Below are 13,278 nucleotides of genomic sequence, written 5' to 3' on the forward strand. Positions count from 1 at the left end.
AGGTGGTGACGAGAGAAGATTGGTTTACGAGAGAAAGGGGACTGAAGAGTTGGGGGAGTTGCCCTGGTGAGGGAGTTGGGTGGTGAATTGGGAAGGTACGGGAGACAACACACAGTCCCAACTAGGTAGGCACGAGACTGAGACCAAACACCAAGATACTTATCTGAACTGGCACATGTAATGATTGAAAAGAAAAGAAAGATAATATTTCGCTTATTTCGCTGATTGTAATATGTCGCTAAGTGCTATGAGAGAAAGAACATATTCCGATTACCATGAACCCTTTGCAGTCCACCTAGTCGTTGTAGTTCGACTGGCGAGACCCGTCCTTGTTGACTGCCGGCAGTCCAGACAAAGCATTGGATTCATCCTCCTGAGACTTTCCAGACTCTTCAAGCACAGGCTTCTCGGCGTGGACCGCAACACGCACAGCATGGCGGCGATGGGGCGTGAAGCCATAAGAAGCACTGTGGTTGGTAGACCTGTTATCCCAAAGCGCGACATCGTCCTGGCCCCATGAGAAGCGGGCATGCATCTCCTGGGTCGTGGCGATCACATCGGTGAGGAAGCAGATGATAGCGTCGCTTTCTGCGGTCGGGATACCGACGATCTTCTTCACAAAGCCAGGATTGAAGAACAGTGAGTTCCAGCCGGTGACTGGGTTCGTCCGAATGAGTGGGTGTTCGGTGGTGACGGGTTCCCGGCGCACTGGCCGGCCTAGGGCTCGGGAATCGTTGGCCTGCATGTCGGCCGAGTGGAGGGCTGTGAGGCCTTTGAGATAGTTTTGCATGTGCGAGGAGAGCAAGTCGTAGGCGGCGTACTGCGAGGACCAGAGGGTGTCGCCACCGCCTCCTCGGGGTGGGCCAGAGAGAAGCTTGAGAGATGTGTAGGACGGTGGTTGGATTTCATAGGTCACGTCTGAGTGCCATAGGAAACTGGGTGTGAAGAGGGCACGGTTGTCGGGGGCGTTGTCGCCAGCGTAAACGACATGGACGTCCTCGAGACCTGCCTTGCGAGGAACAGATGTGGTGGCGTGCTATATCTTGTTAGTATATCCACTCATGAATGAGCTCAAAGTCAGATATCTTACCTTGTGCAGCTTGCCCCAGTATTCGCCCAGTTTGCGTTGAGCTTCAATATCGAAGTTCTTCTGGGAGCGGAAAAAGACAACGCCTCGGTATGCAATCAGCCGGGCGAGGTCATCGCGCTGTGCATCATCAAGCTTTGAGAGATCAACACCATGGATTTCAGTTCCAATCTTAGGGTTGTAATCAAAGACGGCTGTGGCATCCCTCAGAAGGTTGCGGAACTTGGCGTCTCCTCGCAGTCCCTTGTCCTCGTAGGGAGTGTATTCAAGCGGGGCCCAGTGGAGATCCGGGAATGAGGGCAAAAGATCTTCGTGTGCATAGTTGTCGTGTCGGGTGACTAGAGTCTGGCCGGGCTGATAGCCGAATTTGTTGTCACCAGCGTCCCGCGCAAGGACAGGAACGGTGAACTTGGCCACAGTTGGGGCCACAGTCACTACGGGCTCTTCCAGTGATGGGGCCATCTTTAACGCAATAGACGATGTATGGTATGTGAAATTAAACGCGGAAGATGAAAATGCGGAGGTTGGAATGCGAAAGATGAAATGCGGAAGAGTGATAATGGAAGATTATTGAGATTATTGATATCAAAGAATGGAACTAAGTTCGAATAAAGAGGGCGAACTGACTTATATAGAACATCCAATGCCAAGTGAGTCAACCCCAGATAACGCCATTCTGGAACGACGACGGATCTTGCATGGCCCCGGAGTTCACGGAGATGGCGCAATTTCTCAAATGAATCACCTCAGGCAAATATAATGGAGTGCCTGGGTACGAGATAACTGGTTCGTGATGGATATTGTATTGCGATGAGACCCGCTCTCTCTCCTCTGGGATATTCAAGGTAATCACGCAATTTTGCTGACGTTGAAGGCGAAATTGGCCATCTTCCTCAAATCAACATGGGAAACTGCTGCTCGGTCGATATATCAGCTCTCACCGCTGTTTCAGAGATGAGCTCCAACCAAGTCAATATCCCCTGAACGCGTGTTCAAAGGATTGAGGTGTTGATGTCCCGTGCAGGAGAGTGGATGTTGAGATTAGGAATGGCGCTAAGGAGACGATCACGCAAGAGTGGCGGGTTTTTGCGACGGTTACTCATCAGCCTCACTGGCCCCATGCCTAGTTGGTACAACAACATGCAGCTATTGTTAGTATGCTATAGTTCTTGAATGCATTGGATTGGCTAAAGAATTCGACTTTAATTATTAAGATTCAAGCCCAGGGGTCTAGACTGTGTTGTATTGTCTTACGATATATGGCTACATGTTTCCGAGGTCGACAATTAGGTCTCAGACTAATGAGAGTTCGGACTTGACAGATCAACTGTGTGGATGTCATATTTCGCATGCTGAAGATCAGCTCCATAAAAATACAGATCAAACTCGCTAAATTCTCCTATCTATCCCAGATGAAGCCGGCCATCGCCAAGGGACTGCTGTCCAATCGACAAATCTTGGACTTGCTCCGATACATTGCTCAGACGAGTGGCAACACCCATGATGCCAGCCTCAACATCTGCGAGAACACCCGACAGTTCACTGAGGGAAGACCGGGGTGTCCCTGCAGATCCCTCACGCGACTTGGAGCTCACAAAGTCGCTAATTTGACGGTTGAGCGTAGCTTCAACACCATGAAGATGGTCCTCGATCTCTTTGAGGTTGCCGGTATATCTTGTAAGAACTTCTTTCATCTCCTTCGAGCGATGAGAGAAGTAATCGACCAGGTTGACGGGGATTCCATTGACGTCCGTAGACGCGTCACCCTCAACGCCGTCGGGAAGAGCAAGTGTGTTTTTGCGACTCGACCGCATAGATCGCTCCGGAATCTGTTGATCCTGCACAGACCACCACCCACCGCCAGTCGACTGGTATTGTAGAGGGAGCTTCAGCGTATCGATGGCTCGGAAGGCAACTTGGGCCTCGGCCGCATCCCGTGTAACAAGGCTGCGCAGCGCATCAATGTCACCCGCATCGTTCTCAAGCGCATGTTGCATGGTCTCCAATTTGCCTTGTACAAATTCAACGTCGTTAGGAATTGCGGCCCCCTGCTTTTCGATGGTCGGGAGCAGATCTCCGACCTCATGGCACATCTTCACCTGGTTCAGGATGTGCTTGTCGATAGCCTCGATTTGGCTACGGATCTCATCCGCGCAGCTCTCAAATTTTGTGGTTGGCAGGAGATTGCTAACGTCGACTTTCACGCCCGGGATTACTGTGCTAGTAGCGGTGCTCTGTTGTAGTGGTGTAGTCTGTGCGGGCGCTGGCTGGCCGAAGAGAGAGAGGGTAGGTTTTTGAGGTTGTTGTTGTTGTTGGGCTGTGTTCTGGCCGCCACCGCTGGGATTTATTAGAATATAGCCATGACACGAGACGAGGAAATGGTCGGGCACTTACAACATGCTTCCCGTACCTCCTCCTGTTAATCCACCACCAAGCAGACCACCTCCGAGCCCAGCGAAGGCTGGCTTTGCTTGAGTCTGAGCCGTAGACGCACCGCCGCCGAAAAGAGAGCCACCTAAACCACCACCCGTTGTTCCTTGAGTCGTGCCGGTGCCAGCGCCAGCAGTTGATCCAAACAAATTGCTTGCCCCAGAAGGCTGTGTAGTGGTATTTGCGCCTCCAAAAAGGCTACTGCCGGTCGCACCACTCTGCTGTTGACCTCCAAACATGTTGGATCCAGTCGGTTGTGCTGGTGTGGTTCCCGTGGCCGTGCCGAACAAGCCTCCTGCTGGTTTAGGAGCTGTCGAGCTCGCAGTGTTCCCGAAGAGACTGCTGGTATTAGTTGCGCCAGGAGTAGCTGTTGATGTGGCCGTGTTGCCGCCACTGTTGATGGGAGGTTGCGGTTAGCTTTTTTTTTTCTGCCTGGGACTAACGTGACCCCAGTCTGCGAGCTGGGAACAACGAGGGATTGAGAGAGGAAGCGATTCGAATCAAAGCAAGGGGTCAGGCGATAGAGATAGGTCTGATAGGTGTAATCGGAGACAAAGATGAATGGGAGCACTAACAACAAAGAACTGGTGGAGTTTGTATTGAGGGAAAGTCCACCTGTGGCAGGCGTCGCTGCCTTGGGAGCAAACATAATTGCTAATATGACAATAGGTCTCGAATTCTGAAATGAGAATGGAACCTGTCAATAGGTCCCTCAATAGGAACAGACCTTGGAAGCTGCGCAAATGCGATTTGCGGAATGCGCGAAGCTTCTCGGTACTTTGTTTATCCGACCCGACCTTTCCCAGCTTGGAAAGGCTACTCGTTTTTATACTTCGTTTGTATGGCTTTGTTCGATACTTGGAAAATGCATAGTACAATTGGCATCTCATTCTAAACCACATTGATATGTCACTCATGTGACCGCCGTGGACTTTTGATACAATCAATCCATGGATGTCCGACTTGACCTGTCCATTCTCCTTTCGATTCCGGTCTTATTCAGAGCTTTGCCATTGAATGAGTCACTGATTAAATGAGCTGCATCTAAAGCCTTCAGCGAAGGCAGCCGTCCAGTTTAACTGACAGTATTTGTCATTATGGCTGACGCGAATGCCAAAGAGTGGACGCCAGTATGCGTGGCATCAACAAGACGACAAAGTGAGAGAGAGTTATCAGATCCATCACAACTCTCTTCAAATTCATCATCAACAGTCCAAAGTGAGCCAGTGGCGACCTCTGGTGGTGTATTCATCGATCAAGATACCGAGTTCGGCTATTTCAAGAGTGCAGAATGGTCAGACTAGTACCGTGACCCAGGATCAACCTTTACTGAACTTGTGGTGTATAGGACGCCAGACGGAACTACTCTGCTGACAGATTCAGCGAATCATTCTATCAGAACATGGATCTTGTAAGTTGGCGCGTCATCCCTATATTGATTATCTCACTCACGCAGCCAGGCCGCCGGATCTACTGGAGGACAAGCCCATGCACCAGTTATCCCCATACTCAACTCTACTCTCAGCGGAGCCGACTTATGCTACCGCAATCTATCCCTTCTACAACCTTCAAGATCCATCCACTACTCTATTCCTCTCATCTGTTCGTGATCATCCAATTCGGCTATCATCAGCCCTAGCTCCCATATCAGTGGCGAGCTACTATCTGGTAAATCCAATGACAGAAGCATTCATAACTCCGCACTCAATGATCTACCCATCCCTGCTGGGTGGGACCCACTTCCTCACAGGCTCAGATAGTCTCGTTTGTCTCTTTGACGTGTCCCGAACAGGAGCACATGGCCCTGTGAGCTCAATGCCAACCATCCCCAGCAAACGCAAGCAGATTGTCGGTGGCGGTATTGGCATGAAGGGCATTGTTTCCGCCCTGGCTCTGAACCCCAGTGGGGACGGTATCCTTGCTGCGGGTACTTTCACCAGACACGTTGGATTGTACAGCTCAAGTGGCTCGGGTGAGCTCCTTGGGACTTTCAGCGTGGCGAAAACCAACGCAAACCGTGATATAGGGGGTCGTGGAGTTACACAGCTTGTATGGAGCCCCTGTGGCAGATATCTTTATGTCGCCGAGCGTAAGAGTGATGGCATTCTGGTTTATGATGTTCGAGTTACGGGGCAACTGCTTGGACACTTGCGCGGGCGCAAGGCTCTTACAAATCAACGCATGAAAATTGATGTTGTTCCATCTGGTCCTGATGGCTCTCATGAGATTTGGGCTGGTGGTACCGATGGGTTTATAAGGGTTTGGAGGAGTCCAGAGCACTGTGCAGGTGGGAAGGATCCCGATTGGGAGTTCAAGGTGCATGATGGTAAGTCCTTTGACAATCCCCAAGATGCTCATTGCTAATGTATGACAGATGCCGTGACGAGTACAATGTTTCACCCTATGGGAAGTGTTGTTGCAACCTGCTCTGGGCAACAACGTCTTGTTTCAGATGATTCCTCTGGCGAATATATTCCAGCGAAAAATCCCGATAACAGCCTCAAGGTCTGGTCAATGCCATTTCTGTTGTCAGAACCCGACACAAACCATGACTTAGACCCCGCGGTTTGAACTGCAAAAAGAGAACCGGTCTTACTCTTACGTCCCCTTGCTATATGTATTCCATCGGAATCCGTACAGAGAAGCGTTCTAGATATCCAGAAATCAAAAAGCCATTAATTGAATCACTGCGTGAATGTAAATTATTTTCTAGCTAGACGCTCTACCGCGCTCATGTAACCTGTATTGACTATGTACCAAATCCATGCAATATGTACTATGTACTGTCTCAGAAACCTCAGGTCCAGTCTTCAGGGAATCCGAATGCCATACTTGGCATATGGGAAGTCTTCCAGGGTGGAATAGAGCTGGCCAAACCCATCACCGATCTTCCCAGGGGTTCCAGAACCCTGCAAACGCCAGGCCTGGAGCTCCTCCACCTCTTTCTCGGCATCTGACTTCTCATCCTCCTTGTGCGATCCGGTGGCTCCAGCGAGAACCTCTTCCTCCCGGCCCTTGAACTCTCCTAGGAGACCCGGGTGGGGGCACCAAACAACCTGCATGCCGGCACGACGACCAGCCTCAACGCCTGGAACCGCATCCTCAAACACGAGACACTCCTCCGGTTTGATCTCAGTCTTCCCCTTGCTGCGCAGCTCACTGTTGATGGTCTCCAGCGCAAGCAAGTAGATATCAGGAAGCGGCTTGCCTCGACCCTTGCCGATGCGCGGATCATCACCAAGAACCTTATTATGTTCAGGGAAAAGCGAGAACAGCTCTGTCAGATGATCGGTCTTTAATTTGTAGTTGAATCTGTGCGATGATGTTGCTAGCGCGATGTACACGGGCTCATCGGTTGACTGCGTCGACACAAGGTTGGACAACAGAGTCGGCACACCGGGGAGCGGCTTTGCGCGTGGGAAGTAGTGTTCCTGAAGGGCTGTTCGCTCCTCGTTCAGCTGCTGCTCGCTGATGGGGAGCTGGGCAAAGTCTTTGAAGATCTTGCCGGCCTAGATATTGCGTAAGTACACGCATACATCACGATATATAGTGTGGGACGAACCTCCGGCTGGGGTCGACCCTGCATCTGCGCCTTGATTGACCAGGGAAGCAGGGGTCTGCCGTACTTTTGGAGAATTGCATTCGTGACTATAGTGTATAAATCCTCGGAGTCAATCAACAAGCCGTCCATGTCGAAGAGACATGCTCGGATGCGGGGAAGGCTGTCAACCGAGTCAATTGATGTATAAGTGCGACCATGATTAATTCACTCACGCATTAGTGGAAGCCATGGTTGTAATGGTCTGTTTAATGGTGTCAGAGTGATGTTGACCACGTTTCGATAAGACGCGGGGAACAAACGTTATCAGTATCAGTCCCGTGATTGAGCCCTTGGCAACGTCTGATATTCTCGCCCGACGACGACCTGCTCACAAAATGAGCAGTTCTTCTAATGCGCCCGAACGGGACGGGAAAGGTACTCCCGATGACGCTGATGACAGTGGTGACGAGGATGTCTTCCACGATGCCCACTTTCCCGCCGAGGAAGAAGCCGTGAGTCGTAACGGTGTTCAAGCTTATGATCGGAGCCGCATATTGACTTCAATCTTTCTTGCGATAGCAACTCCTGAAAGAAGCCCACGAAATCAAATCCGAGGCAAACCAGCTGTTTATCGCGACAAGCTATGACCAAGCCATCTCCTGCTACGATCGAGCTCTCGCTTCCTGCCCGAACTACCTTGACTACGATGTCGCCATAATCCACAGTAATATTGCTGCTTGCCATCTGAAATTGGAAGATTGGAAGGCTGCAGTAGACTCCGCAACCATCTCCATCGAACGTCTGAGTAAGATTATCCCGCCGACCCCACCGGACGAGGGCAACGAGTCGAAAGGGAAACGAATCCCAGAATCCGAAAAGAAGCACACAGATGCGGTAGTTGAACTATCCGGAGACGACGAAGAAGCCGAGTTGAAGGAACTACAACGATTGCAAGAGCAGGATGAGCAGCGGGGCAAGGTGATGCGACTTCGAGCTAAGGTTCTCATGAGACGTGCAAAGGCAAAGACCCAAATTGGCGGCTGGGGTAGTCTGCAAGGTGCCGCAGAGGACTACCAGGCGGTTTCTGCGATTGAAAACCTTTCGGCAGATGATAAAAGGGTTGTCCAACGGGCATTGAGGGAACTCCCCGAACGCATCAATCAGGCGCGGGAGAAGGAGATGGGCGATATGATGGGCAAGCTGAAGGATGTGAGTACTTCTTCCTGAATAATATATGTCAAAATGATAGAGCACTACTGATATCGAGCAGCTTGGCAATGGCATCTTGAGTCCATTTGGTCTGTCAACAGACAACTTCAAGTTCGTCCAGGACCCGAAGACTGGCGGCTATAACATGAACTTCCAATCCTGATCAGCTTTAGTCAATCAGAGACAATGGCATCATCTACTTGTTGTACTCCGGGCACAGGAGTGCCCTGAAATTGATTTGTTTCTCAGCATCATGCATACCTGGCAGGAAGCCATGACGGCGTTCTGACTTTTGCATATCATTTATTTTATTTCAACAATGCATATCCTGTAGTTTAAACAGCTACAGTCCCATAATTGTGGAGCACGGGAACATATCATGTCCAGCTATCCACCATAGTCTTCTTTGAAGCCACCAGCTTGGATATGCACAGTTCTTGCCGCCATGCATAAAATATGCTGGTCTCAAAAGGGTCTGTATCTATTGATCAGTCGGGACTGTATTCTTTCACCGCAAAGTGACAAATTTTCTCTCGTTTGTATATATTTAGGAATCATGAGACATATCTAGCAAGGTCTTTGTAAATATAATCATAGAAGTGTGGTTGTCTTTGACCTCAGGCGAGACTGAAATATATCTTGTCAAGCCACATGATGAAACCCCAAGCCCATTTGGTCTTAAAACCCCAGCTTTCGCACCTAAATATACTAAACAACACAACCTCATAAATCACCAACCATGGCTCTCAAAGTCTTCACCACCGAATCCATTGGTGCGCAGAGAAACCACATTGCCATCTACATCGAAACCGATCCAAGCGAAGACAGAGGCTGGCTGCACCATGTCACCGGAACAATCCTGAACGGCATGGATTACACACCCAGGCCAACCCCTAACCCGGAGGTGCTACCAGAACATGTGCCAGACTCAAAGAAAGAGATTGGAACCATCGAGGAGGCAGATCTAGAGAGGTTCCGGGAGGAATGCTGTCTAGCAGTTCCTCCCCCGCGGGCCCAGGTGACGCTCAAGGGAACCCGACTGTATCCTGACACCCCGCTCTACCGCTGTGGAGATTGGCTGAAAGATGTCGAGGAGATGGCTTTCAGGAAGGGGATCTTTAAGCCTCTGTGATGGGTTAGTTGTTTTGTTTCATAGCCTTCCGAGAGAGAGTATGATACTAACACAACGAGCAGGCTGTGGTTCCATACACGCCATATCAGGTCTATAGTTAGGACTCCTATGTTGGTATCTAGTTAGTATTGAAATCAATTATTCTTGTCTGCAGTTTTCCGTCTTGTGCGACCGTCGTTCAAGACATTATATAGATGGGGAAATAGTGGATAGCTGTTACCATAGGGGAAGATCGGAGTGATCTGAGTCTTTGAGTTACACAGCTTGTCTAGGAGATGTTTCTTGTCAAGAAAAAGCTTCATTTTCTTACAGTTCTCCCTTCAGCTGTCTCTGATCTTGTAGCAGAATTGCTGCTCCCGAGACCTCGATGTATGTCTCAAAATAATGCCTTCTCGCATATAGACCGTTTGCTTATCTTGCCACTTCCGAGCACTCTATCCCAGCATCTTGTCTGAGAACCATCATTCCTCTCAGGCTATAAGCTATATCAGGTTACAAAGTCCTACCAATTCTCTCCCCGGCATACAACTTCCACCTTGAATAAATCCACCCAACAAGATCAAAGACATCCACAACTGTCCACCATGCCATTCAACGTCTATATCACCCGAGAAGACGGACGCTGGGATTGGGTATTCTATATTGAGCTTGATGTAATCCCCAAGGAAGGGATGATGGAGAGTACTGGGTGGACACACTCCTTCGAGAGCGATGGGAAAGACGGGAATCAATACACAGCTCGACTCAACCGCACCCCCAGGGTCAACCCTGCAGGAAACATGATCGCAACGATCAAGGAAGCAGATTTGCCGAAATTCCATGAATTATGCTTTGCAGCGATTCGTCCACTGCCGCAGAAAAAGCATATGAGCCGTCTGGTCCTTCGCTGCATGATGCCTGGGCGATGGAAGCAAGAGCCAAGGGAGTGGTGGCTGTTGATTCGGGACAGGGCTTTTGAGAAGGGGATATTCCAGCCTCTGGACATTGAGATATCGGCCAGTTCTAACTGCCTGTGAGGACGCTGGGGTGTGGATAGACAATCTCTTCGGTTGGATATGGACTAGAAGTCATCAACTAGCGCATTTTCATGAATACCTCACAATTACAAAGATTTCATCCCTTGGTAAACTCCATTGTAGCCCTCGACCTTCTCACTCATCTGGTGGAACACAAACTGCGCTAGACGCGCAGCAGGATACAGCCGCAACCCCGTGGGATTGAGGACCTGCATCAATGCCCCGACAGCCCCTTCGTATCCACTGTCCATAACGCCGGCATGTATAGTCACTCCGGACCTAAATAATGAGCTGCGCACGAAAATCTGGCCCATCACATCCAAAGGAACGGAGACAGTCTCGTTGAATTCCACAAGGTAGGAACCCTGCGCGAGATCCAAATATGGGTTTGTATTTTCCTTCGATGAGGGGAAAGGTATCTCTTCAGTCGAGGCCGGCTGTCGGAGTTTGTTATCCAAGTCGATTACCCCCGGTGAGGTCCATTTGAGAACGCGCTTCAGTGTGAGGTCTACACTGCAGGGCTGGGCCTGTAGTGTGGGATATTTGACATTGCGAATGATGGAGCGGGTAATGAGAGAGCGCCCAGGAAGGATCATGTTTAATAGGTGTCGGAGTCTGGTCTCGGTTTGGTCTTCTGTGATCTTTGCCTCTGTACTCCGTACATGTTGGAGAAGTCTGCCAATGTTCTGGAACAGGGGCAAGACAAACAGAGCAAACAACAAACCAAGCAAACAGCCCTACTCCGTACAGCCGTCCTACGATGTACAACATACGGTACAACATACGTCAACTGGTTATTTCGCAGGTACATACATATGTACCTCCAGGCCTAGGTACTATTTGATAATATCGAACCGAGGATGCCAAAGGGCCGACAGAAACCTTGGAAACCCCCTGAGTTTAAATCTCGTCCAATCAGAGCACAATGCGGGGACATAACACCGGGCCGACCCAGCGCGTATGGAGCCCTCAATGCCGAGTTTAACTTCCGAAGATATTTGTACACTTCTATTTAACCTATTTGGACTGAATATCTATTTCTTTGGAGTCAACCTCAGTGCAACTTATACAAAATGCCAATAATTTACCGTTCCCCATACCCAGATCTGGATATCAAATCAGTTGATTTGGTCTCCTATCTGTTCTCCAATCCTTTCAACACACCCTTGGACCGGCCTATATACATCAATGCTGTCTCAGGAGAGCAATATACTCTCGGAGATGTGATGCAACGTACACGCTCTCTGTCCAACGGGCTTCGGCAACGTATAGGGGTTGAGCCCAACGACGTCGTGGCATTATTCAGTCCCAACACAATCGACTACCCTGTGGTATGCCATGCAATTGTCGGCTCCAGAGCTATAGTTGCTCCGACCAGTGCGGCTTTGACAGCACTCGAGCTTAACGCTCAGCTCAAGACCAGCGGGGCCAGGTTCATCATCGTCCACTCGTCTTTGTTGGAGACTGCTCAAATCGCAGCCAAGGGGACATCTGTCGAGAAGATTGTATTGATAGATGGGCAAACCCCGAGCAATGGTCAACCTACATGCAATCATCTCGCTAGTACATCTGCCCCCGGTGATTTCCTCGCTATTGACCCAGCCGAGGCAGATCGCCAACCCACATTCATCTGCTTTTCATCTGGAACATCAGGCGCAGCCAAGGGTGTCATTACAACACACCAGAACATCGCCTCAAACCTCCAACAATGGCGTTACCAAATGCTAGACTCCGGTCTTCCCTCCCAGCGACCAACAAGACAATCCGCCATTGCATTCCTACCTTTCAGCCATATATACGGCTTGAACCTGTTCATGTGCCAGTGTTTGATATGGGGCACAACAGTGGTCATCATGCCCAAGTTCGACCTCGATCTATACCTCAGTTGCATCCAGAAGTACCGACCAGACGAGTTGACAGTGGTTCCACCCATTGCCCTGCTGTTGGTCAAAGACCCAAGGGTCTCCAACTACGATCTTAGCAGCGTGCGCAAGATCATGTCTGCCGCCGCACCGCTTACAATCGAATTATCGTCCGCCCTCGAAGCCAAGTTCGCGGAGATTTCCAAGACAGAGGTATTCTGCACCCAGTCATGGGGTCTGACAGAGACCTCGCCAATGGCGACCGCCGTCCCGAATGACCGTATGGATAAGCGGAACACGGGCGTGGGATGTATTGTGCCGAACATGCAGCTCCGCTTTGTGGATCCCGAGACAATGAAAGACGCAGCTGTGACATCTGACGGATCCACGGAACCCGCGGAGATCTGGTGCCGGGGTCCGAACGTGGTGATGGGCTATTACAACAACGACGAAGCGACGAAGGAGGCATTCCACGTGGACGAGGATGGAACGAGGTGGTTCCGCACGGGTGATATCGGCACTATCGATCGAGATGGCTACGTCAGTATCCAGGATCGCATCAAGGAGATGATCAAATACAAGGGGCTACAGGTCATCCCTAGCGAGTTGGAGGGAAAGCTGGTCGATCACCCTGACGTGGAGGATGCGGCTGTGACTGGAATGTGGGTGGATGACAGGGCTACTGAGCTGCCGGTCGGCTTTGTGGTTTTGAGTCGCCAGGCTAAAGACATAAATCGGAAGACTGTCCTTGATGGGATACACGCGTGGTTGAATGAACGCATTGCTAACCATAAGCGTCTCCGTGGGGGGATCCATGTCTTGTCGCAAATTCCCAAGTCGCCCAGTGGAAAGATTCTGCGGAGACAGTTGAGGGATTGGCTGAAGATCCAAGGGCCTAAAGCTCGTCTGTGATTGAATACTTGGGACAAGCATCTATGCCAATGGCGTGGTACCCGTATAGATCGAAGTAGTAATTCCAACCGTTCAATTAGAAACTCCGG

General features: G+C 50.2%; 9 protein-coding genes across 9 annotated transcripts; 5 read left to right on the plus strand and 4 right to left on the minus strand.

The window, feature by feature from the left end:
* Nucleotides 1-295: 295 nt before the first annotated feature.
* N7518_002503 (TauD/TfdA dioxygenase family protein) lies at nucleotides 296-1,549 on the minus strand (the record flags this gene model as incomplete). The annotated part of the gene is made up of 2 exons (XM_057183431.1): nucleotides 296-1,036; nucleotides 1,091-1,549. 2 exons carry the CDS (start codon nucleotides 1,547-1,549, stop codon nucleotides 296-298), a joined length of 1,200 nt encoding a protein of 399 aa, XP_057044881.1.
* Nucleotides 1,550-2,490: 941 nt separating this feature from the next.
* Nucleotides 2,491-4,166, minus strand: N7518_002504 (nucleoporin FG repeat-containing protein; the record flags this gene model as incomplete). Its single annotated transcript, XM_057183432.1, has 3 exons — nucleotides 2,491-3,424; nucleotides 3,482-3,910; nucleotides 3,961-4,166. The coding sequence occupies 3 exons, from the start codon at nucleotides 4,164-4,166 to the stop codon at nucleotides 2,491-2,493; spliced, it is 1,569 nt and encodes a 522-aa protein (XP_057044882.1).
* A 448-nt stretch (nucleotides 4,167-4,614) lies between these two features.
* On the plus strand, nucleotides 4,615-6,088 carry N7518_002505 (uncharacterized protein; the record flags this gene model as incomplete). Its single annotated transcript, XM_057183433.1, has 4 exons — nucleotides 4,615-4,811; nucleotides 4,866-4,928; nucleotides 4,978-5,843; nucleotides 5,892-6,088. The coding sequence occupies 4 exons, from the start codon at nucleotides 4,615-4,617 to the stop codon at nucleotides 6,086-6,088; spliced, it is 1,323 nt and encodes a 440-aa protein (XP_057044883.1).
* Nucleotides 6,089-6,327: 239 nt separating this feature from the next.
* Nucleotides 6,328-7,308, minus strand: N7518_002506 (haloacid dehalogenase superfamily protein; the record flags this gene model as incomplete). Its single annotated transcript, XM_057183434.1, has 3 exons — nucleotides 6,328-7,026; nucleotides 7,080-7,239; nucleotides 7,292-7,308. The coding sequence occupies 3 exons, from the start codon at nucleotides 7,306-7,308 to the stop codon at nucleotides 6,328-6,330; spliced, it is 876 nt and encodes a 291-aa protein (XP_057044884.1).
* A 145-nt stretch (nucleotides 7,309-7,453) lies between these two features.
* On the plus strand, nucleotides 7,454-8,430 carry N7518_002507 (uncharacterized protein; the record flags this gene model as incomplete). Its single annotated transcript, XM_057183435.1, has 3 exons — nucleotides 7,454-7,570; nucleotides 7,638-8,267; nucleotides 8,329-8,430. The coding sequence occupies 3 exons, from the start codon at nucleotides 7,454-7,456 to the stop codon at nucleotides 8,428-8,430; spliced, it is 849 nt and encodes a 282-aa protein (XP_057044885.1).
* Nucleotides 8,431-9,006: 576 nt separating this feature from the next.
* N7518_002508 (uncharacterized protein) lies at nucleotides 9,007-9,399 on the plus strand (the record flags this gene model as incomplete). Its single annotated transcript, XM_057183436.1, has 1 exon — nucleotides 9,007-9,399. One exon carries the CDS (start codon nucleotides 9,007-9,009, stop codon nucleotides 9,397-9,399), a length of 393 nt encoding a protein of 130 aa, XP_057044886.1.
* Nucleotides 9,400-9,983: 584 nt separating this feature from the next.
* Nucleotides 9,984-10,415, plus strand: N7518_002509 (uncharacterized protein; the record flags this gene model as incomplete). The annotated part of the gene is made up of 1 exon (XM_057183437.1): nucleotides 9,984-10,415. One exon carries the CDS (start codon nucleotides 9,984-9,986, stop codon nucleotides 10,413-10,415), a length of 432 nt encoding a protein of 143 aa, XP_057044887.1.
* An 86-nt stretch (nucleotides 10,416-10,501) lies between these two features.
* N7518_002510 (putative dUTP diphosphatase Dut) lies at nucleotides 10,502-11,011 on the minus strand (the record flags this gene model as incomplete). The annotated part of the gene is made up of 1 exon (XM_057183438.1): nucleotides 10,502-11,011. The coding sequence occupies one exon, from the start codon at nucleotides 11,009-11,011 to the stop codon at nucleotides 10,502-10,504; it is 510 nt and encodes a 169-aa protein (XP_057044888.1).
* A 477-nt stretch (nucleotides 11,012-11,488) lies between these two features.
* N7518_002511 (acyl--CoA ligase) lies at nucleotides 11,489-13,189 on the plus strand (the record flags this gene model as incomplete). Its single annotated transcript, XM_057183439.1, has 1 exon — nucleotides 11,489-13,189. One exon carries the CDS (start codon nucleotides 11,489-11,491, stop codon nucleotides 13,187-13,189), a length of 1,701 nt encoding a protein of 566 aa, XP_057044889.1.
* Nucleotides 13,190-13,278: the final 89 nt, after the last annotated feature.

The sequence above is a fragment of the Penicillium psychrosexuale genome (assembly GCF_028828465.1).
Source record: "Penicillium psychrosexuale strain IBT 29551 chromosome Unknown utg000002l, whole genome shotgun sequence".
NCBI lineage: Eukaryota > Fungi > Ascomycota > Eurotiomycetes > Eurotiales > Aspergillaceae > Penicillium > Penicillium psychrosexuale.